This window comes from Hylobates moloch, unplaced genomic scaffold (assembly GCF_009828535.3).
Source record: "Hylobates moloch isolate HMO894 unplaced genomic scaffold, HMol_V3 SCAFFOLD_6, whole genome shotgun sequence".
Taxonomy (NCBI): Eukaryota; Metazoa; Chordata; class Mammalia; order Primates; family Hylobatidae; genus Hylobates; species Hylobates moloch.
Window position 1 is genome coordinate 15,190,465 of NW_026652281.1, and position 27,484 is coordinate 15,217,948.

Here is a 27,484-nt window from a genome sequence, read left to right on the forward strand (position 1 = left end):
TTCTGCCCCCCCAGAACACAGCTGAGGGGAGCTCTCCTTGCTGCTGCTGGCAAATGAACCTGCCGCCCCCCAGATTCTCCCTAGGCTGAGGACCCCAAAGCTTTCAGTCAACACCGGGTCATCTCCATGACCCACGGGATTACGATGCTCTTCTGTTCAGAGCATCGTCAATCAGACCCCCACCTCCACGCTTGTTCTGCTAGCCCAGAGACTCGAGGGTCAAAATTTGAGTGCGTATTCTTTAGGGCAAGGTCCCTAAGTCTCAGCATCACAAACAGAGATGTTAGAAAGGGAGAGAAATTAAAAGGCCCATTCGGGTTGCTCCATCTCACCCACAAAAACGAACCAACGAACCCCCTCCCTCCTATACAGTATCCTCACCTTCCAGGAAGGTGCTTAGGAGGACAGGGGGTTTAACATTAGGTGCTCTGGGGTCGACCGCCCTTCCCTGCCCCTCCAGCAGAGGCTCAGCACATTCCCAAACCTCCCCAGCCAGGTGCCTGTCCTCAGAGCACCAGGCACTGGCTGAACCAGTTAAACTAGTCTCGCCTTTCCTAAGTTGTGTTTTTTTCTAAGCTGGCAGGCAGCTACTGGAGGCCTTCCAACCCACCACTCAGGCCAACCCTCATAATAAGAAAAATACTACTTTCTATCTGCCTCATTTAGGAGGTTTCTACTTTTTTTCCTTTGGTGGTTAACTAAATTTCATCTTATATAACCATCATAAATTTTCTAAAAATTTCCGCAATTGGTGCCAACAACCACAGAAAGTGTGTGTGTAAATGGGAAGTCTTCAGGGGAGTGACCAGGGGTTCTAGTGAATCTTCATAAGAAAACTCTTCACTCTCTAAGAAAGCCCCACCTCGCCTCCTTTCCAGAAAGATTCCAAGAACTCACACCTCTGACTCTTAAGTCTTTTTTTAAATTAGAAAAGGTAACGTGCAGCAGGTGAGGTTGGGATGATGACAAATCATGGGCAATACATCAGAGCTCCTGAGCTTTGGACCACGGTCTGTGCTCTCTCTGAGCTGGAGCAGGCCCTGGGCGTGCCTGGGGATGCCCACTCCACATACACCCCCGGAAGCAAATGCTCTCCTCTTACCTGGAAGGTTTAGGGTCTTCAGAAAAGACAAAGACTGAATATGAGGAGTCCATACCACATGAACAGGGTCCACAGAGGGCCGGACCATTGTTTCTGAACAAAGCACTTCACCACCTTGAGACAAAGTCCACTGGAAGGACTGGAGACAACTGGCCTCTCTTTGCCTCCAGTGGTAAAGGACTGGCTTTTGCAAAAGAGATCCTTAGGTGTAAAGCCTCTAGTTCACACACACACACACACACACACACACACACACACACGTGCACACATACAGAAACACATGCACCCTTGAGGAGGTGGCCTGCCTCTCAATTCCAGGACAAGGGAAAAACTAGAACCAGAACCAGAGGAGCAGTGGTCATGCCTCAGGGTGGCTGGCCAACCTCCCCTTCCTCTAAGGGGGCCCCAGCTCCCGGTGTGGTTTCTGTAGCCTTAGGTGAGGCTGCCGGTGGTGGGGTGTAGGGGGGTGAACCAACAGCACCAGGCACTCAAGTGCTGATACAGAGGGTGATATGGGGACACATGGTGGCGTCCCAGGCAGTTCTCTGGCAGAGGAGCTGGAGAGCCTCACCTTCCCTGTTCTCCACAGGGCAGTGGGGGTAAATCTGCATTTGGGGTATGGGGGCGCAAGAGCACTCTGCCCTCCATGGCTGCTCTTGCAAAGTTCTTCCTGAGAGCCAGGTTTTCTCAGGCCGAGCCCCTCTAAGGCTTCTTTGTATTCTTCCTACAACAAACGCAGTGTCTACAGAGAATGCGCTAGCAACCCACAGGACAAACGGAGGACTTCATGAGGTCTCCACACATGTGGGAAAGAAGTGAATAGGGTTTTTGAGGCCATGGCTGGGGAGGGCTGTGAGACGCAGGGAGGGATCCCCTCCCTCCCTGGTCCCAAGTGGAGACGGCAAACAGGGACAAAGCTGAGCCTGAGCATCCTGACAGCATGCACGCGACAGGACTGACGCGAAGCCTGCAACACATGTGACAACACACTCAGAGGCTTCGCAGCAGTCAGCCCAGGAGAAAGGAGGCGCTGTCCCTTGGGGAGGAAAGGGGCTTCCCATATCACAGCTACTACGATGCCCAGGGGAGGGCCGTGCTGGTCCTCCCACCTGAGCACGGGCTAACAAACACATGGAGCTGAGCCATGTGGGTAATATGCCCATCTGCATCCAGAGTCTTTTGGCTGAACAAGTAATTAAGACAGAAGTTTTCAGGAGACCTGAGTGGATGACATTAGTCAGTTACTTCCCAGGAAACGCTGTGAGACCATGATCCCTCCTAGGCTCATGCTTTGTAGGGGAAAGAGCCTTCTGGGAGTGAGGAGGCTGCAGGGCAGAGAAGAGTCTCCCCAGGACACATTCTCGCCGGGCTGACTGCAAGTGATCCAGTCCTCAGATGCTCTCAGAAATTCCAGAACTCTTTTTCCTACCACTACTATGACTTGAATCTGGGAAGGTGGGCCAGTACCGGGGTTGGAGTACACTCAGATCCACTGCCTGTTCTAGTGGAAGATGCCATTTTGTGATGAACATGGTTTGGAGACCAGACTAAACACCAGCATGGAAAACCGAGGGTCAGCAGTTGCGTGGGCTGAGCAGCACTGAGGAAAAGTCTGTGGGCTCTGGAAAACTGCAAAAAGAAACCTATGGAGGTCTCATACTTTTCATGGCAGCTGTAACTTCCCAAGCACTGACCATGTGCCAGGCTCTGTACCAAAGGCCTTTATGTGCCATCTCTTACCCAGTTCTGACAATCCTATGAACCAAGTATTGCTGTCCACATTTTACAGAGCAGAAAACTGAGGCTCTGCTAAGCTGAGCAACTTGTACAAGATTGTAGACACAGAGTGGTAGAGGGAGATTTGAACTCCCGTCACTTGGACTCCAAAGCCTTATGCACAGCATGCTAGGCAGATGTTGACAGTCATTTTGTTCCCCAGAGGCGTCCTGTTAGGTTAGCTTGGGTGTTTTGAAATCCCCTGCCCTCAGGGTCCTACCCACTGCGGTATTTACTGTTCGGCTCTGAGGCAGCCTCCAAGGTACGAGGCAACATGGCTGGGGTGGAGCAGCAAGGTGTCCCATCTGCATTTTCAATCCCCAGAGCGTCTCTACGTCACACATACTCCCTCATCAAGCTCTCTGGTGTGGACTCATAGGACTAAATCAGGTGTTCGTCTGAGTTCGAATGTGACAAGGAGATGACCAGCTTCCCAGCACTCTATGCATGCTACCAGCACACAGGCCCCACCTCCCCAAGGAGGGCAGGTGCTTGCTCTGGGCCCCTCTGCTAAGCCGTGGAGGACATCTGGCTGTCTTGGGGCCTTCCACAGTCAAGTGTGTGATGGGTGAAGGAATGGCTGCATCTCCCAGCCAAAGTCCTCAGAACTGAGTTGCAGAGAGGCAGGGGACTAACTGAGCAACCCGAGAGCCTTCTCAGGCCTCGGACCTGACCCCTGGGCCTTCCTTCCTTGTCCCGCTCCTCTTCCTCTCTGACCTGAGCAGCAAGGCTCCCTGAACAGTCCACTTCCTCACCACCACGCAGGCACACCTGCCAGAGGGCAGGGTGAAAATACTGCCTAGAACCACCCTCGATTGGAGGCTCCCCCCAGGACTGGCCGGCTCCCCCGACGGATGCTCTGGAGGCTGGTGAGGCAGGCCAAGCCCTTACCGTTGTAGGAGAGGCGAGGTTTGCTCAAACACATTATAAAGTGCATTTCCATCTCGTCAGAAGCCACAGACTTGGAGCAAATGGGGCACTTGAAACCTGAAAGAGAGGAGAATGGGATGAAATGTTTTCTCCAGATCCAGTACATCCACAGTACATGTGGACACTCTTGAATGACAGCCATGTGGTGTCAGGGTCAATGTGGAGGATGACCATCGGAACAGATCCTAGACCTGTCCTCCTTCAAGGACTCATTTGAGCATTTGCCTTTTTTTTTTTTTTTTTTTTTTTTTGAGATGAACTATCACTCTGTCGCCCAGGCTGGAGTGCAGTGGCACGATCTCAGTTCACTGCAACCTCTGTGTCACGGGTTCAAGCGATTTTCCTGCCTCAGCCTCCCAAGTAGCTGAGATTACAGGTGTGCACCATGATGCCTGGCTAATTTTTATATTTTTAGTAGAGAGGGGGTTTCACTATGTTGGCCAGGCTAGTCTTGAACTCCTGACATCAGGTGGTTCACCTGCCTCGGCCTCCCAAAGTGCTGAGATTACAGGCGTGAGCCACCGCGCCCAGTGGCATTTGCCCTTTTTATTGCAGCCTTTGACTGACTGCCAGCTTTCACTAGGGCTCTCCCTGCCTTATGTGCCTCGTTAAGGTTTAACCAAGGTCACTGACACCTGACTTGAGCTTTATCTTCTTTAGACCCTTTCTCAGAGGGGTGTGGTGGACAATGGAGTAGGGAGGCATCAAACCAAGGTACTTGGAAACAGCCTTTGCATAACAGTTTAACATCCTTCTGCCTCACAGCGTTTAAGCCACGTGGTTGGAATCTCATCCCTCACCGAGCTCCCAGCCTCGGCCGCCCATGCCAGGTAGCACCTCTCTCCCTCACCCACAGCCCCTTCTGCCTCCCTTGTGGCTGAAGGCCACTGTCCTTTGAGATGCGTGTGAGCTGAGGGGTGGCCCTCCAAAGTGCTCCCAGATGCCACACGAGCCTTAGCCAAATGCCACCAAGAGTAACAGCCATTTCACGGTACCAGGCCAGTACCGGGTATTGTGATCCTGCCATCTTATTTCCAAGGCAGTGTGAACTGCTTACACATCCAGAGTTTGAACTGATACAGAATTGTACCCATACTGGAGAATTTTGGTTGAGAATCTTTCGAGTTGAACTCCATTAAGCAAACCTAATCCCCTGATCCATTTTTCCATACAACACAGATGAATTATTATTATTATTATTTTTTGAGACGGAGTCTCGCCCAGGCTGGAGGGCAGTGGCACGATCTCAGCTCACTGCAAGCTCCGCCTCCTGGGTTCACGCCATTCTCCTGCCTCAGCCTCCCGAGTAGCTGGGACCACAGGCGCCCGCCACCACGCCCGGCTAATTTTTTGTATTTTGTTTAGCAGAGACGGGGTTTCACCGTGTTAGCCAGGATGGTCTCGATCTCCTGACCTCGTGATCCGCCCGTCTCGGCCTCCCAAAGTGCTGGGATTACAGGCGTGAGCCACCGCACCCAGCCGCAGATGAATTATTTCTAATTTTTTCCATTCTTTCATTGAAATGATTTTCAAATGGATCAATTCTTTTCTATATAAATTCTATCAAAAAGATCTGTTGCCACTGAAATCTTATTTCTCTGCATTAAATTGTGCACATCACAGCTTCTCCCATTTGTGACTGTGATTTCTGCCCGCCCAGCCTGGACTTCCTAATGTGGCACATCTAACAACAGCTGACCCTCGAACAACATGGGCTCAAATGGCAGGGCTCCACTTCCATGTGGATTTTCTATCGCCTCTGCCACCCTGAGACAGCAAGACCAACCCCCCCACCCTCCTCCTCCTCCGCCTACTCAGTGTGAACACGATGAAGACCTTTATGACGATCCACTTCCACTTAACGAACGGTAACTATATTTTCTCTTCCTTATATATATTTTTAAATGTTATTAAAAAAATTTTTCTTAATATTAGAGATGGGGTCTTGCTATGCTGCCTAGGCTGGTCTTGAACCCTTGGGCTCAAACAGTCTCCCGGCCTCAGCCTCCCAAAGTGCTACGACTACAGGTGTGAGCCACCGCACCTGGCCACTTCCTTATCATTTTCTTAATAACATTTTCTCTCTCCTTATTGTAATACAGTATATAATACATTTATAACATACAAAATCCATCTTAATCGACTGTTTATGTTAATCGTAAGGCTTCTGGTCAACAGTAGGCTATTAGTAGTTAAGCTGTGGGGGAATCAAAAGTTATCCACAGGGCTGAGTGTGGTGGTGCATGCCTGTAATTCCAGTACTCTGGGAGGCTGAGGCGGGCAGACAGCTTGAGCTCAGGAGTTTGAGACCAGCCTAGGCAACATGGCAAAAGCCTGTCTCTACAAAAATTACCAAAAAAAATTAGCTAAGAGTGATGGTGTGTGCCTGTAGTCCTAGCTACTTGAAAGACTGAGGTGGGAGGATCGCTTGAGCCCAGGAGGTCAAAGCTGCAGTGAGCCATGTTTGTGCCACTGCACTCCAGCCTTGGGGACAGAGCAAGACCCTGTCTCCAAAAAAAAAAAAAAAAAAAAAAAAGTTATATGCAGATTTTTGACTGTGTGGGGGTCAGAGTCTCCCACGTAGTTCAAGAGTTCACTATACTGTTGTAAAGACTGGACTCTTGTGTTAGTCAAATTTTCCATATACAGTTTTAATTGATACTAGTGATAACCAACTGCAATATTTCTTTTCTTTTCTTTTTTTTTTGAGATGGAGTCTCACTCTGTTGCCCACGCTGGAGTGCAGTGGCACGATCTCTGCTCACTGCAACCTCTGCCTCTCGGGTTCAAGAGATTCTCCCACCTCAGCCTCCCAAGTAGCTGGGATTACAGGTGAGCGCCACCATGCCTGGCTAATTTTTGTATTTTTAGTAGAGACTAGGTTTCACCACATTGGCTAGACTGGTCTCAAATGCCTGACCTCATTTGATCTACCTGCCTGAGCTTCCCAAAGTGCTGGGACTACAGGCATGAGTCACCCAACATTTCTTATGAAACAGATAAAAGGCTGAATGTGGCCGGGTGCGGTGTCTCACGCCTGTAATCCCAGCACTTTAGGACGCCAAGGTGGGGAAATCACTTGAGCTCAGGAGTTCAAGACTGGCCTAAGCAACATAGTTAAACTGCCTCTACAATTACAAAAAAAAAAATTAAACTTTTATTTAATTGGGTGCCTAACTCTGCATGAAAAGCCGTGACTCGTGACTCTGGTGGCCCGGGATGCTGAGAGACAGGAGGCTGACTGACGCAACCACTTTGCTTAAAGTCCTCTCCAAATCCTTTTTTTTTCCTTCATTGGCAGTGCTTTGAACTATGGGACCAGGCAGAAAATTCAGGGCCTGGCTAACTACAGACAAAGTGGACACTTGACTCCATGGTACTGTCGCCATTTCCCCAACCTCTTTCCTCAGCGATTCTTAGCATCTGAGCATCTCAGCTAAAAAGTCTTGGAAATGCTACCAATCCAACGACTTTGGCGGAGCTTTGGGAAAGGGCTGTATTTCTAACCTCTGGGTGGTTACAAATCCACCATTAACAAAGCTAGAAGACCAGGCCTGGTGTGGTGGCTCACGCCTGTAATCCCAGCATTTTGAGAGGCCACGGTGGGAGGATCACTTAAACTCAGGAGTTTGAGACCTGCCCAGGCAACACAGTGAGACCCCGTTCTCCACAAAAAGGACACAACAACAACAACAACAACAACAACAACAAACCCCAGAAGACTGTAAAGAAAGGAAGGGAATTCCATCCAGTTTTCTTGCACAGCTGGATCTAAACACACCAGGCTGATTATTTTCTAACTCAGTTTAGAAATGTGCAGATCCAGGGTCACAGACTTATGGGGAGGTGAGGAGTGAACCTGCATCTCACAGACGGAAGATGCTTTTCCAATGCAGCCTAAGTCCCTCTGCACTCACACGGGGTTTTTTTCAACCCTAAAGACCAAGGTTTTGCAACCCTTTAAATAACTAAAGGACACTTGCACTTTAACTTGGCACCTGCCTGCAGACTGAGGCTGTGGAAGGAGAGGAGGGATGTGGTCTAGGTGAGGCCCTTCTGCCTGCAGGCCCTGACACTCTCACTGCCTGGCGTTAAAGTGACCTGTGACTAAGAACAAAACTACACCTTGCAGGTACTTACGTTTCTGATAACTCAGAACAGATTCAAGGTTATCCCTATAATAGCATCATTTACTCCCCTGTATTCCAGCGTGATTCCTTGAGTGCAGGAGGGGGGCTGAGTTACAGCTATGGTACTAGGAAGTAGGCCACCCAACAAGAAGGTCTACAAGGGAATGTCACCAGACATTCATGTCCTAGAAAAAAAAGGCTGAGACTCACGTTTAGAGCAATCCCCTCACTGTTCAGATGAGGGAATGGGCCCTGGTGAAGGCCTCTGAGTAGCACACTGTCACACAACTGAGGAGGTGGAGCTGAGACTAGCCTCAGGGTTCTCTGCTTCAAATCTAAAGTCCTTTCCATCAGGGTAGGGAGAGGTGGCCATAGGGTTTTAAGAACGAGGTAGGTTGGGAAATATTACCTCTGGAGAGGAAGCACCACTGGTGTAGGAAGAGGCCTACACTTTAAGTAAAGCAGGATTAGTAACGCCAGCATCTACTACCTCTGGTGTTTCTGTTTTATTTTGGCATAGCTCAAGAAATAACTCTGGGCTGGGCACGGTGGCTCACACCTATAATACCAGCATTGTGGGAGGCCATGGTGGGAGGATCACTTTAGCCCAGGAGTTTGAGATCAGCCTGGACAACATAGGGAGACCCCATCTCTACTTAAAAAAAATTTTTCTTAATTAGCTGGGTGTGGTGGTGCATGCCTCTAGTCCCAGGTACTTGGGAGACTGAGGCAGGAGGATCACTTGAGCCCAGGAGGTTGAGGCTGCAGTGAGCCATGATCATGCCACTACACTCCAGCCTGGCCAACAGAGACCCTGTCTAAACAAAAAACAAAAATGAGTAAGTTGGTGTCTATTAGGTGAGTGGGAAATCACATTATGACCTGGCTTTTCCATTCTCGAGACCATGGCAAGGGCACACTGGCCACGGGCTATGCAGAGTCCACTAGGGGGTGGCCAGCAGCCCCCATTTCTGCTGGGTGCCATCACCGTTTCCTTTGAACCTCTCGAAAACTGTGCACTGCGACTGGCACTTTCCATACTGCCAACTGGAAACAAGCAGTCTCTCTTTAACCTCTGCAGCACCTACTCTTGCATATGATAATAAATAATAGTTTGCGTTTATTGAGTCATTACTATGGACAGCCATGGTGCTTTACGTGTCTTCTAAGGTAGGTAGGTACTATCTATCATTAACACCATTTTACAGATGAGGACATCAGGGCTCAGATTACATAACCTGATCAAGATTCACATGGCCAGAAAGAGCCAGAGCTGGCCCACGACACCAAGGAAGTCTGCACTCTTGCTCGTGTGCTGTGCTACTGACTGACTGGCACAGAAGAGTTACATGGCAGAAAGAATAGAAATACTACCAGCTATTACCAAATACTCATTTATGAACCTGTCCCAGCAATTTCTCCTTAAGTGCCCCATAGTCCTGGCTAACTTGTAGCCTGAAACAATGGACACTTTTTATTCCTAGGAACTCTGTTATAACAATCTGGAGTTCTGCTTTCCGTTTGGCACTGAGCCTACAGCACTGGTTGTAAGATGCTGAATCTGCAGATTACCTTTTAAATGGAAAAATAAAGGGTAAAAGGTAAGAAGGACAGAAAAACACAGACAGCTAGAAAAGACTAATATCCCCACCTTCTTTCCTGAAAGGTCATCCGATGATCAAGATGGATTCACCCACTCTATTGCCCAAATCTTTTCCCATAAGCGTCCACTACAGCCCTACAGAATGATAAATCCTGTGATATTTATGAGCTACCTGAAGGTTAAAATATCCAGGAAATTTTTATTCCATTTTGGAAAAAAGCTCCCACCAAATTAAAATCAGCCCTCCAAAACAAAAGTAAACCAAAGGTCTGCAAAATCATCCAGCCCGCACGATTTTGTCAAATTTCGTAGGAGACCTTCATCAGCACTCAGAGCAGGTAAGAGATGCTTTTTTATTTTCCTTCAGGAGAAATCTACAGGACACTCTCTAAGCCTCTGAGACCAGGCTCTGAGCATCACACCCTGGAGGCCAGGGGAGCAGCCAGCCAGCGCTCCAGCGGCTCCCTGCACATGGGCTGTGTCTGCCAAAAGTTTGCGACTGTCAGTGAAGGGAGATGTCACCTTGCTCAGACTTGCTGGCTAAGCCTGATACTGGTTCACCGTAGGCCATCATCTCCTCCCACCAGACAGAGGCAGAGGCAGGAAACGTACCCCTGGTTCCTTGTCCTTTTCTGCCAGTATCTTTAAATGAGGAAGGAACGAATGACAAAGCACTGTGGGAATATGTCTGTAATCACCGAGTTCTGCTCTGGGTGGGTTCTGCCAAGCAAATGCCCCTACAGGATCCCTCCACTTCCAATCAAGAGAAGCCAAGAGAGTCCTTCTAATGGAGACCTGGTTTCCTTTCTTTCTCTTGTCATCAGATCAGCTCACTGTTTACACAGCCAGAAGAGCTAAGCAGAGAGTTGGATCAGCCAGAGTCCAGCTGCTTCCTGTCTTTCAACAACTGCCTTAAGTGGGAAATCCTTTGCCATTTGGTTGGCTGTACCAGAGAGCAGAGCTCTTGAGAGAAGGCAAGTCTGCACTTGCCATCTATGACCTTTTACTGTCAGGTCAAAAGGACACTCACAATGTCAGGGTAAGCCCACTGTTAGGGGAACCAACAGTGATCCCAGGAATGCTAATGTGGTCATGTGCATCAAGCATGTTCCTGGACCAGGGTAATTGGGCATCCCTTCACCCAGGCCCTTCCATTTGACAGAGAAGCCGAGGATGGATGGGGGCAACTGGTTCAAGCTACGAGAACTCTCCCAATCCACTACAACATTTATCATGCAATATCAACTCGAGTTTTTATGCTCTGGAGACCAATACACTTCTCATTTTACAAAGCTGCAATCTTTTCCTTTAAGACCTGATTTCTCAGGGCAGGACCATGTGCTGGCAGCATGTTGCTCCAGTTTCCCTCCCCAGCCCTCCCTTCTCCCCCCTCCCCATGCTGATGCGCTATTTTAAAGGCTGCCCCAGTTCTGCCTGTCTCTGGGATCACCTAAAGGTAGAAGAATCAAAGGAAGCAACCAGGGTAAAGAAAGCCACGCCACGCAGATGGGAGGTCCTGGGGTAGGGGGGTAGGTAAGGGTGCCTCTTGGCCGAGGAGCTCAGAGAGCGCCTGCCCCTTGACTTTGCCCTTAGCATTCAGTTCTTAGTTTCCAGCCTCGATCTTTCCGTTACATCCTCATGGTGCTTAGTGTCAATAAAATGGGACTTGAGTAAACTAATTTTCATAAATGGGATTTATTACAAATAAAAGATCAAGGGGTAACACTGATGATTTTCTTTTACATTTCTAAGCTGTAGGTATCACATTCTTCACCCTCAAAGACACAGACTCCCTCTCTGTCAACACAGAAATAAGTGAAAACATTGGCACAATTTATCAGTTGCTGAGGTGTGAGTCAGTCTCTCCTAGAGAACATTCTCGACTGGGAAAGGCCCAGGAATTCTGGCTTTTGCCTCTTCCAAAACCTCTCTTCTGGACTCAACCTCTGCAGTTCTGTTCTGGGGCCTGGAGGCTCACCTGTTTCCCCAGAAATTTCTCATAAGCAGACATCAGAAGACAGCCATACTGACAAACTTTAAGGTATCTGTGTGTGTGTGTTAACATATCTGTTGTGATGGGTCAATTTGACTGGGTCATGGGGTGCCCAGATTATGTGGCTCAACATTATTTTTGGTGTGTCTGTGAGGGTGGTTCCAGATGAGATCAGCATTTGAAACCATAGACTGAGTGAAGCGGACCGCCCTCCCCAAGGTGAGCAGGCCTCATCTAATCCACTGAGGACCTGAATAGAATCAAAAGGCAAAGAGGAGAAATTTCACTCTCTCTCCGCCTAACTGCTTGAGCTGGGACACTGGTCTTCTCTTGCCCTTGAAGTAGGACTTACACCATAAGCTCTCCTGGTTCTCAGGCCTTCAAACTTGAACTGGAACTACAAACTCCACGAGTTTTCCCAGTCTCCAGCTTGCAGATGGCAGAACATGGGATTTCTCAGCTTCCATAATCATGTGAGCCAATTTCTTATAATAAATCTCTACACACACACACACACACACACACACACACACACACACACACACTCTCTCTCTCTCTCTCTCACTTGCTCACTCTGTCGGATCTGTTTCTCTAGAAAACACTGACCAATAAATCTGTCTATTAAAATACCAAACAAAAACTTTAAAGGACTAGCAACACCAGATGTTGGTAATGTTGGTGAAGATGTGTAGCAACCAGAACTCTCACGTGTGTTTGAGGGAATATAAAATCACACAACCACTTTGGGGAAAGGTATGGTAGTTTCTTATAAAACAAACATACACCTAGCTTATGACCCAACTAATTTCTCATCTATGTATTTACCCAAAAGAAATGTCAACATATGCCTACAAATAGTCATTTACAAGAATGTTCATCACAGCTTTATTCCTAACAAGCAAAAACTGGAAACAATCCAAATGTTGGTCAACAGAATGGATATAGAAACTGTGGTAACATCCATGGAATAAAATGAAACACTACTCAGCTAAAAAAAGCAATGAATTACTGATACATGCAACAACATGGATGAATTAAAACATGCCAAGTGAAGGATACAAAAGTGCACACATGATTCTAATTATATGAAGTTCTAGAAAAGGCAAAATTAATCTACTGTGGAAGAAATCAGAACAGTGGCTGTCTCTATGGGTTAGGGTGGGGGCAGAGATTCACTGAGAAGGTAATGAGAGAACTTTCTGGGATGACAAAAATGTTCTATATCATGAGGAAGGTTTGGGTTACACACGTGTATGTGTTTGTCAAAATCCACCAAATATACACTTAAGATTTGAGGTTTCATTGTTTGCAAATTTTACCTCAACCAGAAAAAAAAACCTTTAAACAAATATGGAACTGTAGTTAACTGACAGTAGTTAATGATCTGTATCAGGGAAGTACACTGATGTCTGCATTAAAATGAAATGAACAAAAACAAAGATGCATAAGTTAAACTTCTTCCAACTTTTCCAAACGTTTGAAATTTTAATAAACATTGAACAAAGTGTCAAGCAGTGAGCTGTGTTGTGAAGAAAAAGCCAAGTAGAGTGGGTGGGTGTGCTAATTTGGATACAGTGGTCAAGGACAGCCTCTGAGGGGGTGACAGGTGAGCAGAGCCCTTGATGTATTAGAAGAACAGTGAGGGCAGTGCATCTAGGCACTATGAGGACAAGGGCAGCGGGTGACAGCTGGGGGCACACTCTCAATCCTTGTATATGCTCAAATACCTTTCTTTCATTCTGAAAGCTGAATGGATAGCTTGCCTGGGTACAGGATGCTTGAGTTGCATTCCTTTTATCCCCGTGGTCTGTAGATGAAATTCCACCATCTTCTAGCTTCTTGGTGTTGCAAATAGGAAATCTGGTGCCAGTGTGACTCTTTTTCCTTAATAATTTGTTCCTTTGGCTTCTGAAAGCTTGAAGATTTTTCTCTTCATCCTAAGAGTTCAGAAACGTTACCAGGACATGCTTAGAGTGTCTTCTCTTATCAGTTTTACCTTTCAATATGCAGTCTCAAGTCTTCCTTCTTTAGGGAAATTTTCTTCTATATGTTTCATTACTTCCCCTGGTGGTAAGTCATCAATGCTGTTCACCAAATATTTCTAGCCTTCCTCCTTCCATCCATATATAATGACTGCATGTGCCTGCTCTCTTCGAAGTTAAGGGTGGGTTTGTGATTTGCTCTGGCCAATGAAATGTGAGCGGAAGAATGTGCACACACCCAAGTGGACTTTAAGGGCCAGGGCATGACCCACCATTCTACCTGACTGCTGCAGTGACCAGGGAGCAGGTGTTGCGACAAAGCCTCTGCTGGCTTAGGTCCCTGAGTAACAATGGTGAGCAGAGTCCCCCCTCTTGACCTGCACTGTATGCAGCAGCATGGGGAAGAAATCAATGTGCCGAGCTGAGCCAGCGAGCTTCTGGGACCGTGTATTATGACAGTATAAGCTAGTCCTGGCCAGTCCTGCCTCAGGCACCCTTCCTCTACCCTTTCTCTTTCTAGTACTCCTGCTGCTTGTATGTCAAATATCTTGGTTCTATCTTCCAGGTCCTTATCTCTTTCTCCATAACTTCTCTGTGCATTTTCTCTGGAGTGCAGCCTTTCTAATTCTGCCTGAGCCTCAACTGCCTCCCCCATGCTTGGCTCAAGGAGGTAAATGGTTGGCACTGGGAGTCAAGGAGTTAGGATATTTATATTCTGCTCTTTACAAATATAGGCTTCCTTGTATCAACTACAATCTAGGTACTTGTCATTTTCAATGTTTGTATTCCATATGATAATCTAGAATACTGTGCCTAGCCACTTTCTTCTGTTGGGTATTAGGATTCTCAATTTTTACCAACTATAAAGATCCTCTTAGTAGTGATCTTCATTTTCTACTCTAAGCATGGTAGATTCCACTCCAACATATTTCTGAGGTTTCTGAATTCCACACTGACTGGTACGGAAGAAAGAGAATCAGACTAGGCATCAGAAGAAAACAGGCTTTCCCAATCACTAGCCAGATGGCCTTGTACGAACTACTTAGTAATATTCAAGTAGTGCCCTTCCTATTCCAGAATTGTTTTAAAGTCCAGCCAAGGATGGATGTGTGAATGCTCTGTGCAGAGTAAACCATTTTATCGGCTGCATCCAGTACTGCTCAAATATACTGAAGCTTGCTGGTAAATCTGTCCATTCGAGGAAATTCACAAATTCTTCAGGCAAAAAAAGTGAAAAATGAGCTGAACTTACATAACGTATTTTGTGACTCCAAGATGCCATCAATTGTAAGAGGCACCATTATAAACCTTAAGAAAGGGAAGAAAATCTGCCAACAATCTTTTTCAATATGGTATTCCACAGATATTTATAATTTTAAGATGTGATTATATAGCTCATCTTGATTTTAAAGTTGTTACATTGTGAAGTGTCTGTGCCTTAGAATCAATGAACATATGAAAAATTCATATATGAATATCTGAAAAATCATACAGACCGAATTCCAATAAAAGACCCAATAAATTTATTCCTGGCAGGGTGCAGCAGCTCATGCCTCTAATCCCAGCACTTTAGGAGGCCAAGGCATGTAGGTCACTTGAGCTCAGGTATTCAAGACCAGCGTGGGCAACATGGTGAAACCCTGTCTCTACCAAAAATATAAAAATTAGCCAGGCATGGTGGCACATGCCTGTGGTCCCAGCTACTTGGGAGGCTGAGGCAGGAGGATGGCTGGAGCCCAGTAAGTTGAGGCAGTAGTCAGCCTTGATTGGGCCATTGCACTCCAACCTGGGTGACAGATCAAGACCCCCTCTCAAACATATTCCTGTTTACTTACTGCAAACCAGAAGAGCCTGAGTGAAGACATCTATCTACAGCTAGGAACAAAAGGACTGCACGGTGTGTGCATGGAGGTGAGCATGAGGACATCAAACCCACCCTGCCGTACAGTAAGTCCAGCCTGCAGCCTGCCAGGTGGAGCCTCATCAACAGTATTCTAGCCACATGAAGAATGGGGAAAGCATCTACCAGGAACAGGAACTATGGCCATTCATTGGTCCTCTTCCCTTTGACCCTCTAGACCATTTCTTCCGAAGAGAGGCCCTCGAAGGGCTGCTTAGGAGGGAAATGACAGGGAAGCAGGGACAGGGACATGATGGTCCAATGACCTGAGTCTGAGCAAACACAAGAAGCTGAAAACTGACCGGGTGCAGTGGGGCTCACACTTGTAATTCCAACACTTTGGGAGGTTGAGGCAGGAGGATTGCTTTAAGTCAGGAGTTCAAGATTGCCAGCCTGGGCAACATAGTGAGACCCCCATCTCTAACAAAAAAAAAAAAAAAAAGCAGCAGCAGCTGAAAATGTCAGCATGAGTGTGAAATGTGAATCAAGTCCCCAACTACTGTCTAAGAAAGATGAATATTGATTTATAACTCCTTGTCACCTGGCTATCACGCCTGGGTAAGTTTAGGGGCATTCAATTATGACTCAGAAAGTGTGGATGTAAAGTCTCCAGGGAAACACTTGGCTTGTATTTTGGAGATGTCTTATTTAAAGGATGGACCATCTGTTGAAAAAGGAGATCCTCTTCCTCTTGGTGCAGTAGCCCAAGAATTTCTTCTAGTTCTTAGACATTAGGGATTACCTACAAGCTAGGCAGTAGGATAGACAGATCTGGCCAGGAAATGCCCAGTCATTCGACTGAACATCATACTCTCCTTGCACATGGCTGCTCCACCTCTGTTTCCACCGTCGACACACTGCACACCTACATCCCTTGGACCCAAAACCCGCTGCTGCTGCTGGTGTGGACTTTCCAGCATTTGGGCAATGCCAGAGAACCCTCCTAAGAGTGGCTTGAATTCCCCTGCCTGTTCCTCATAAAATCAGCAACAACTGGAGCCAAGGACCACCTTCCCTCAAGAAACAAAAACAAAGGCAGCCATAAAAACTGCTCTCTAGGTAAAAAAGGCAGTTACCACTTCCAAAGGATTTGTGGGCTGTCTATATAGCAGAAGAAAGTGTCACTTCCTCCACCTTCAGGAGGAACACTGTCCAACTAGGACCAGCCATGCAGGTCAGGCTTCACTCTTGGCAGGTGCCCTCAGAAGACCTTCCTAGAAAAACAGGACTGGCCTTGGAACTGCCAGTTTGCAGCTTCTTCCCTGGATATAGACTGTTTTCCAAGTCCTGGAGTCCTTATTTTTATTTATTTATTTGAGACAGAATCTCGCTCTGTCCCCCAGGCTGGAGTGCAGTGGCAAGATCTCGGCTCACTGCAAGCTCCGCCTCCTGGGTTCACGCCATTCTCCTGTCTCAGCCTCCCGAGTAGCTGGAACTACAGGCGCGCACCACCACACCCGGCTAATTTTTGTATTATTAATAGAGATGGGAGTTTCACCATATTGACCAGGCTGGTCTTGAACTCCTGACCTGGTGATCCGCCCACCTCGGCCTCCCAAAGTGCTGGGATTACAGGCATGAGCCACCGGACCTGGCCCTCATTTTTAATTTTTAAGAGACAGGGTCTCCCTCTGTTGCCAAGGCTGGAGTGCAGTGGTGGGAGCTTGGCTCATTGCAACCTCCACCTCTCAGGCTCAAGCAATCCTCCTACCTCAGCCCCTCAAGTAGCTGGGACTACAGGCCAGTGCGCCACCATGCCCAGACGGAGTCTTTATTGATGTAATTAGAAATCCCAACCTCCAACTAACTTCCCCTTTTTATGGAGTGTGTGTGGGGTGGGGGGCAGGTGTTTGGAGGGGAAAAGGGGAAAAAGAGTTAGGGAAGGGAAAAGGACAACGAAGGAAACTTTCACAGAGAATCTACACAGGACCAACAGTTGATTTCTGGGCTCCTAAAGGCATTGTCTACCCTACCGTCCACCCTACTGCCTGATAGGAATTTTTCGCCAACGAGAAAGAAAATGCCTGAACACACAATTAGATCATATTCAGCATAGCATCTGACTCACCAGCAAACGAACAAGACACTCACATCTAAGTGACTGCTCATATAGAATAAAACCATTTGCCTTGCACTGTGTAACTCACATCAGTTGATGCCAACAGCCCAGCCTTTCTGTCACTGGGGGTCTGTGAGAAGGCTCCTTCCACAGCTCCCAGTATAATCCTGGGATGCAGAATGTGTGCTGCTGTATTCATTTCATTAAAACCATCAGCTCGGCCAGGCACGGTGGCTCATGCCTATAATCCCAGCACTTTGGGAGGCCAAGGCGGGCAGATCACCTGAGGTCAGGAGTTCAAGACCAGCTTTGCCAACATGGTGAAACCCCATCTCTACTAAATATACAAAAATTAGCCAGGCATGGTGGCGGGTACCTATAATCCCAGCTACCTGGGAGGCTGAGGCAGGGGAATCGCTTGAACCCAGGAGGTGGAGGTTGCAGCAAGCCAAGATCGCGCCACTGCACTCCAGCCTCAGCGGCAGAGTGAGACTCCATCTCAAAAAAACAAAAAAACAAAAAACAAAAAACAAAAACACACCATCGACTCAGGCTTGGGCCCTGGCATGCAGCAACACTAGACTGCCTTCCTGCCTTGGACCCAGCCCTGGCCCCCTGTCATCAGGGCATCCTCTGTTCAGCTGCACCTCCAACACAGGTAGATGGAGGCTGGAACCCAGAGGGCACAGTCCAATAGGCCACAACTGTGTTTTGAAATGGCATCTAAAGAGGAAGAAGCCAAAAGAGTAGAATGGAGTTGCTCTGAAAGGTCAATAGCAGCGCAGTGATCAATCCTATCCAAGGGAAGCATAAGGGTGAGAGAAGGCCTTCATACTTCAGTCCTTGCTTTTCTCTCACCCAGGGCTACGGTGACCACAGAGAAGGACATGCAAAGACTCTAGACAGCTGTGAGGGTCTAACCGATGGGTCAAAAGGAGGTTTTTTGTTTTTGTTTTTGAGACGGGCTGTTGCTCTGTTGCCAGGCTGGAGTGCAGTGGCATGATCTCGGCTCCCCGCAACCTCTGCTTCCCTGGTTCAAGCGATACTCTTGCCTCAGCCTCCTGAGTAGCTGGGACTATAGGTGCGTGCCACCATGCCCAGCTAATTTTTGTATTTTTAGTAGAGACGAGGTTTCACCATGTTGGCCAGGATGGTCTTGATCTTTTGACCTTGTGATCCGCCCGCCTCAGCCTACCAAAGAGTTGAGATTACAGGTGTGAGCCACCGCGCCTGGCCCCCAAAAGGCGTTTTCTAGAGACTCTCCAGAGAGAAAGCATGAACGAGAAGAACCATGAATTCTAAGCTCCCTAAAATAGTGAATGACTCCTACTCAAGGCGTGTAAAGTATGCTACCATATTGCTTTTCTTTGCCTCTGGTTCAGGTTACTTGAACCTGGTAGATAAGAATGGGAGAAGGAGAAGGTTGGGAGTAAGGTGTGGAGGAGGCTCCAACATGGTAGCAGGAACATGGAGATACCTTGTAAATCTTGATTCATAGTAACAGTTCCAAGGTTAAGAAAGTCAAGGATCTCCTAAGGATAACAAGAAATCTGGCTAACAAGCAAAAGATGTGTGATATGATGTAACACTAAAACCAAGTATATGTCAGTGGACAGAAATGTTAAGCCAGGAAGCAATCTCTGTATTGGTCCTCACAAACAAATGTTTATGAAAGAAGAGGACCACATAAATGGGCAATTCCTTCTTCATTTTGACATTTCACCTTGAAGACTAATTTTACATTGACTGAAGTCAGCACTTCACCTTCCCAGAATACTGGCATCAGAAACATAAATATTGACAAATACCACTTACTGACATGTATGGCCAGGCGTGGAGGCTCACGCCTATAATCCCAGCACTTTGGGAGGCGGAGGCGGGTGGATCACATGAGGTTGGGAGTTCGAGACCAGCCTGACCCACGTGGTGAAACCCCATCTCTACTAAAAATACAAAAATTAGCCGGGCATGGTGATGTGCGCTTGTAATCCCTGCTATTCAGGAGGCTGAGGCAGGAGAATCACTTGAACCTGGGGGGCGGAGGTTGCAGTAAGCAGAGATTGCACCATTGCACTCCAGCCTGGGCAACAGAGCGAGACTCTGTCAAAATAAAAAAGACAGACAGACAGACAGACAGAAAGAAAGAAAAGAAAAAGAAAAGAAAAGAAAAAAGGAAGGAAGGAAGGGAAAAAGAAAGAAAGCAAGCAAGCAAGCAAGCAAGCAAGCAAGCAAAATGTATGGAAGAGAATTAAAAAAACAAGCAGCCAGATATAATGGAGAAACATAGATCTGGGCTCAGAACTCCAGCACTCAAGTGCTGACTTCTTCACGCACAAGTTATGTGACCAAGGGCAAGTCCTTGAACCTCCCTGAACTTCCATTTTCTCATCTGTAAAACAGAAATCATTTTACCACGCTAGCCATTACACGGGAACATGTGTGCAACCAGTTGTATAAACGTGTGGTAGGTAGAATAATGGCTCCCCAAACATGTCCACCTCCGAATCCCCAGAACCTGTGAATGTTTACCTTACGTGGCGAAAAGCACGTGGCAGATGTGATGAATACAGAACCTTATTCAGGTGGGTCCGACGTAATCACAGCGTTTATTACGGAGAGAGGCAGAGAAGACATGACTATGGAAGCAGACAGACAGAGATTTGAAGATGCTTCGCTGCTAGCTTTCAAGTTAGAGGAAGGGACCATGAGCCAAGGAAAGCGTGGCCTGCAGGAGCTGGGAAAAACAAGGAAATGGATTCTTCCCTAGAGCCTCCAGAAGCAGCACAGCGCTGCAGACACCTTGATTTCAGCCCAGCGAGATCACTGCAGATATCTCCAAAAATGCAAGAAAATACATTTGTATTGTCAAATTTGTGGATATTTGCTACAGCAACAACAGGAAATGAATGTAAAACCTTCTAAGAGAAATGGCTGTTCTTCTAAAAGATCAACTCTTTTTTTTGTTTGTTTTTTTGAGAGGGAGTCTCGCCCTGTCGCCAGGCTGGAGTGTAGTGGTGCGGTCTTGGCTCACCGCAACCTCCGTCTCCCAGGTTTGAGCAATTCTCCTGCCTCAGCCTCCCGAATAGCTGGGATTGCAGGCACGCACCACCACGCCTGGCTAATTTTGTATTTTTAGTAGAGATGGGGTTTGTACATGTTGGTCAGGCTGGTCTCGAACTCCCGACCTCAGGTATCCGCCCACCTCGGCCTCCCAAAGTGCTGGGATTACAGGCGTGAGCCACCGCGCCCGGCCCCAGCTAATTTTTTGTATTTTTAGTACAGATGGGGTTTCACCATGTTGGCCAGGATGGTCTCGATCTCCTGACCTCGTAGTCCACCCACCTCGGCCTCCCAAAGTGCTGAGATTACAGGCACTAGCCACCACGCCTGGCCTGGATCAACTCTTAAAGGAGAGTAGCTGGGGTTCCCTGGCTCTGCTGAAAATTATGAAGGAGGATATCTCAGTCATTTTGAGCTGCTGTAACAAAATACTGCAGACTGTGTGGCTTAAACAATAAACATTTATCTCTCATGGTTCTGGAGATCGAGAAGCCCAAGATCAAGGTGCTGCCAGTCTGATGTCTGGTGAGGGCATCTCCCTGATTTGCAAATGTCCACCATCTTGCTGTGTCTCCTATGCTGGAGAGAAAGCGCTGGTGTCTCTTCTTCTTCTGGGGGCACTAATATTTCCATCGCAAAGGCACCATGCTCACGACCTCTTCCAAACTCACTTATCTCCCAAAAGTCCTCCTTCAAATACCATCACATTAGGGATTAGGCTTCAACACATGAATTTTGGGGGAGTAGGGGGATAAAACACATTCAGTCCGTAGCACAAGGCATCCTCTTGGGAAACCATTGAAAACTGTGCCCCAAGAGAGGATGCCACGTACTATGGACTCAATGTGCCACACTTAAATAGGATAAGCAATCAAATCAGTCAGTCTGTCTATCCATTCATATGTATTCTAGTTATTAAGTTGTAAGCAAAATGGAAAAACAAATATAATTTCTCCCCTCAGTGAAGTGATGACCCATTAGGGAAGAGGAGAAAAGAGGAGGCCACAGAGCTCTCATTTCTTTCACATTTCGAAGTGGCTGTCTAGCGAATGTGTCCCACATACAGGCTCTTGACCTGAAACCTATGGGGATGGACATCAGCGGATCCATCAGCCTCCTGAAATAAGATGCCACATTCTAAGGGAGATTCACAGAGTTAGATGTCAAAAGTATTTGGGCTTAGAACCCAAAAGTTCAGAACCATTTATGTAACAAGACAAAGATTATAGATAAAAACAGATAATAGATATGTCAATAACAATCCAAATATTTGTGATTTACTTTTAGTATGGAGAAGATGGGACTCTGAAGGAAGAAGAAAACTGAATCAGGCCCTCCAGGGCTCTACATCTCATGATCAGGGTCGTTTGATATTTGCTATGGCATACAAAAGGGCCATTCAGAACAAGTTCTGTTAAGCATATTTTTCCTCTCTCCTGAGTTCACATATGGAAGCTATTCTCTAACTCACACAACGTTCTCTCAATCCCACCTACACCTGCAGAAACTGCCCCAGTTCCAATGAAGCATCTCCAATGGCCATCTTCACTTTCTCTCCCAGTTCCTCTTGAACCTGCTCGAACCTCTAAAACCACCCTTTCCACGGTTGCCAATGACATCCACATGACAGCATCCTAACATCGATTCCTGAGCACTCAGCAGCCATGTGAGAAAGGTGACCCTCCTCCTCCACCTTTGCTGCACCTGCTGTCTGTGGCCCCCTTACAGTATAAGCCCCTTGAAGGCAGAGTCTGTTTATTTTACTGCTGTAGCCCTACAGCCTGGCATATGATGGGCTCTTGAAAATATCTGTTGGATGAATGAACATCACACTTCATGGAAATGTGTGAAAAAGGCCCAGCTGTACAACCGGAAAGAGATAACAAATTAAGGGCAGTCAGCCTGCTGTCTGAGTCCATTCCCAGCAGAGGCTACCTTCTACCAGTCAAGGTTCCAGTAACTGCCATACCACAGCAAGGGTTAAGTAGGACAGTGAAGCGTGTGTGAGACAGAATGTCGGTTAGGAACCCACTGCGGTCATGCTGCTTCCTGCCCAACCCGCAGTTCCGATAAGGGGTGCAGATAACAATCATGTGTGCATGTGCACAGACTGCAGGCGCCCCTGCCACCATGCTGTGGTGTGCAGTGGGCATGAAGGGAGCTACTTCGGCTGCCACCTGGGCAGGCCTTGACAGTACTGGTGGCAGGAGAAAGGTCAGCCCTTTCCCCCTATGCTAAATCAAGTCACAGACAGCTAGGACAGCCTCCAGGTTCTCATTCCTCCCACCAACAATGAGGAGTAGGAGGAGCCTCTCCATCTACTCCCTCCCACCCACCCCCACCTGGAAGTACCCAGAGATGGGGGGAAAAGCAGCCAGCACGGTGACCTGGGCTTATGACCCCAGGCAGGGGTTGGCAAAGCACTCAATAGCCATTTCCTGGACAGTGCGAACTTTTCAGTGCTTCTGCACTCTGATAGAAACATTTCCTTAATACATTTATTCAATATTTTATTATTATTACTTTTTATAGAGACAGGGCCTTGCTATGTTGCCCAGGCTGGCCTCCAACTCCTGGCTTCAAGTGATCCTCCTGCCTAGGCCTCCCAAAGTGCTGGGATTATAGGCATGAGCCACTGCACTGGGCCTAAAACTTTATTATGTAAATTTTCAGACGGATAAAAAAATTGAATAGAGTGAACTCCCAGGTACTCTTCACCCAGCTTCAACAATGATCAAATCAGGTTCAGTCCTATCTGAATTTCCCCTGAGGTGTCCATGTCTCGGTTTGCTGGAACAACCCCAGTTCAAGCTTGCTGTCTTGGTGTAATTAATAGCTCCCTCTTTCAGTTTCAAACATGCCTGGGATTGAATGATAAATTATATGGTCATCTGATCTTTATCCCAACTCACTGTCCCTGCACCAGATTATTTTGAAGAAAATTCCAGACACTAAATAAATCCATCCATAAATATTCACAATGTGATAGTAAAGGCTTAAATACAGCTCCACACCCTTTAGACACCAACTTATGCAGCACTGTGCCCTCTCCTATCAAGGGACTGTTGGAATGGTCACCCAGTAGGCTCTGTGCTACATGCTGGCACATGGAGCCTCACCGGGTGGCATGACCCCAGCTTAGGGATGGGGCTGACACACATGCAGAGAAGCCACTTATGCCGGCCTGACTGCACTGCATCGCCTCCTTCCATGGCACCCCGCTGCCTCCATACAGGAGGTCTAGAAACGGTCACGGACAGGAGGAGAGCAGAACAGACCAGCAGTCTGTGGCTCGTTTTACACATGCACGCAGAATGAGCAGCACGAGTTTCAATCATTCCGAGTGAAAAAATGCAAACCTCAAACCGATCCACAGAGAATAAAATCCCAATCTTTATCTCTGCTCTCTGGGTGGTATCACTGCAAGATTCTAGAGCTAGGCTGAAAGTTAGGGTATTTTAAGCAACCTACCTTTCTGACATTTACAAGAAAATAGCAAGAGAAAAGGGACATAATCATGTTTTCTGAGTCCTCAGAAGTGAACCGGAAAGTTCCCTAGTTTATGATCCGGCAACCCTATTTCTGGGTATATTTCCTAGCGAAATCCTCACACAGGTCAATCAGAATACAGCACGAGGATGTTGGCCACAGAACCATGTTGGGTAGCAGATGATCCCCAGGGGAATGGGCAAGGTCCCCGCAGAGCATGTACACGATGAATACTATGCAGCAGCCACAAGCAATGGATTAAATGAGCACATTGGACAGATCCAAAAACAGTGCTGAGAGAAAAAAAGAACAAAAGAATCCGTAGCACCAGGCCATTTGTGCCATTTTACCTAAGTTAAAAACACATGCACACAACTAAAACCTCAGATTAACAAAACCATACAAACAAAACCCATGTATGCACAGAAATCAGCAATTAATAAACCAATACACCAAACATATTGACATGGTTGGCTACAGCAGGGTGGGGAATGGACAACAGGAATCAAAGAACAGATCAATGTATGAATGAATAAAACCAAGACAGCAGCCTCGCCAAGACCAGTAAGACCAGCAATAGTGTGTCAAATATGTAATAGCATTAACTGAATACCATGCACTGGAGGGAGGTCTAAAAAGAAAGGAAAAATAAAAGCTATTAATAAAAACTAGCAAGCAATCAACGATTGTGCAAAAAAAAATCTTGCCTCAATTTTATATTTATGTATAAACATAAATATACATAAATACACGTATATATGTGTGTGTGTGTGTTTATATATATATAGAGAGAGAGAGAGAGAGAGAGAGAGAGACAGAGAGACAGAGATGGGGTCTCACTATGTTACCCAGGCTGGTCTCCAACTCTTGGGCTGAAGCATCCCTCCCACCTTGGCCTCCCAAAGTATGAGATTACAGGCATGAGCTACTGTACCTGCCTGGCCCCTCAATTTTTTAAATACTTTCTTTCACTACCTAGATAACTGGTTGAGTGTGATGAACAGTAGCACTGGGGCCCATCACTACACCAACACAGTACCTGCATCTCAGAGGGGAAGCTGGAGGGGCTCAAATGGAGGCCTTCATTGTAATGCCTCCCTCACAGTTGAGGGCCTGGGATTGCTGGTCACAGAGCCACCTGCTTCCAATTGGGTGAGCCATGTCACAGCTCTGTTTACATTTCTAACTTGCAAAAGGAGGGGTTCAACGGGACAATCTACACCTAAAATTGCTTCCTGCTCTAACACTTGACACTTGCACAAGTGTGTATATGTTTGTGTATACTACAACATAGCTAATCCTATGTTCTAAACTGTGTTAATGCTTAATTTTGTGCATATGTTACTGTCTCTAGTGGGTGGACACTGAAGGCTGAATCCACTTTCTCCAATTAACTGCAGGTTACTCTGTGTCAGGCACTGGACTGGACACTGAACAGTACAAGGGGCAGTTTAAGCTCCTTCCTGAAGCTCAAACTCTGATGAGGGATCCAGACAAGTAAACAAGCCAGAGCGCTACCTTGTGATCAGCATTACGACAGGGACAAGACAAGGTCCCAAAAGTAACTAGGAGTGGGGCCTGCACTGCCATTTTGGGGCCAGTGGGTTGGGGTGACAGTGATGTGAGGAAAGCATTCTTTTAAGAAGGAAAGTTTAGGCTGAGACTAAAAGATAAGCAGGCCAGGCATGGTGGCTCATACCTGTAATCCCAGCACTTTGGGAGGTTGAGACAAGAGGACTGCTTGAATCCAGGGGTTCGAGAGCAGTCAGGGCAACACAGTGAAACCACATCTCTACAAAAAATACAAAAAATCTGACTGCATACCATGTATCTGATAATTAAAAAAAAAAAATTAACTGGGCATGGTGGCATGCACTTTGTAGTCCCAGCTACTCAGGAGGCTGAGGTGGGAGGATTGATTGAGCTCAGGAGGTTGAGGCTGAAGTAAGCCATGATCATGCCACTGCACTCCAGCTGGAAAGACCTTATCTCAAAAATAAAAAAAAATAAAAGATAAGCAAAAGCTAGCCAGGCAGACAAGGGGTACCCCAGGTGCAGGAGTCAGGGGTGAAAAGGAAAGAGTTGCAGGTCGAGGGGGCATCATGTGCAAAGGCCCTGGGGTGACAGGGAGATTATTCTTTCAAAGAACTGGAAGAATAATGATGTGGTTGGATCAGAAAGGTAGACACCTATGAGCAGCTGATGGGTATAGTAGACTACTTTCCCCAAACAGCCCCAGGACTATTTCCGTCCCACATGCACTTCCAGAACCTTGCCACCCTTCATCAAGTGCTGGACTCTGTTTTCCCTGCCCTTGAACCTGGGTGGGCCTGGGACTGTTCTGACCAGAGTATGGCCAAAATGCTATGACTTGTAAGGCTAAGTCACACAAAAGATGCAGCCACTGCCTAGCTTTCAAGACCCTCACCCTTGGAAGCTTGCCACCATGCTGTGAGGAAGCCCAGGCCACATGGAGAGGCCACTGTCAACATTTGGATTGACGGCCCTTGCTGAGTTCTCTGCGGAAAACCAGACATGTGAGGGAATGAGCCAACAAAAGATACCTATGGCCAGGTACAGTGGTTCACACCCGTAATTGGGAGGCCAAGGTGGGCGAATCACTTGAGGTCAGGAGTTCAAGACCAGCCTGGCCAACATGGCGAAACCCTGTCTCTACTGAAAATACAAAAATTAGCCAGGCATGGTGGTGGGTGCCTGTAATCCCAGCTACTTCAGAGGCTGAGGCAGGAGAATCACTTGAACCCAGGAGGCGGAGGTTGCAGTGAGCCAAGATCGCACCACTGCACTCCAGCCTGCGTGACAGAGCAAGACTCAGTCTCAAAAGAAAAAAAAAAAAAAAAAAAGACACCTGTGCCTGGCCTTCTAGTTTTCAGCTGAGGTCCCAGACATCATAGAGTAGCAGAGACTAGCTGCTTCTGCTGTGCCCTGTGCAAATACAATACGTGACCCACAGAGTCCATGGGCATAATAAACAGTTGTTGTAGGTGATCGAGTTTGGGGGTATTTTGTTATGCAGCGCCAGTATGAGAATAAATGGATAAAGCATAGTTTATTCACACAATGGAAAACTATTACAGCAAGGTGACGAAAACTCTACAACCCTACAGAACAAGATGGGTGGCTCTCACACATGATGTGAATGAAGGAAGCAGACATATGAGTGCACGAGGATCACCATCTGATCCAATCTACTTAAGATACAAAACAGGCAAGGCAAGTCCATGCTGCTGCAAGTCAGGAAAGCAGTACCACCATGGGAACTGCAACTGGGAAGGGGTATGGTGGGTGGGGTGGGGGGAGGGTTCCTAGGATGTCAGTACACAAAGGTGCTTAGTTTGTGAATGCATCTGGATGTATGCTTATGATGTAATATAAGCACTCCTTTGTATGGAGAGTAAACTGCAATAAATAGGTTTCCTTTTAAAAAATGCTGACAGAG

The 27,484-nt window shown here is 47.1% G+C and overlaps 1 protein-coding gene across 4 annotated transcripts in view; it reads right to left on the reverse strand.

Annotated features, from left to right (window-relative positions):
- The window catches only part of ZNRF1 (zinc and ring finger 1), a 109,158-nt gene that overhangs the window by 13,256 nt on the left and 68,418 nt on the right, over positions 1 to 27,484 (reverse strand). For all 4 annotated transcript variants that reach the window (XM_032156425.1, XM_032156428.2, XM_032156427.2 and 1 more), the window contains exon 2: positions 3,770 to 3,865. In XM_032156425.1, coding sequence (XP_032012316.1) covers positions 3,770 to 3,865 — 96 coding nt within the window. The remainder of the gene's footprint in view (positions 1 to 3,769; positions 3,866 to 27,484) is intronic.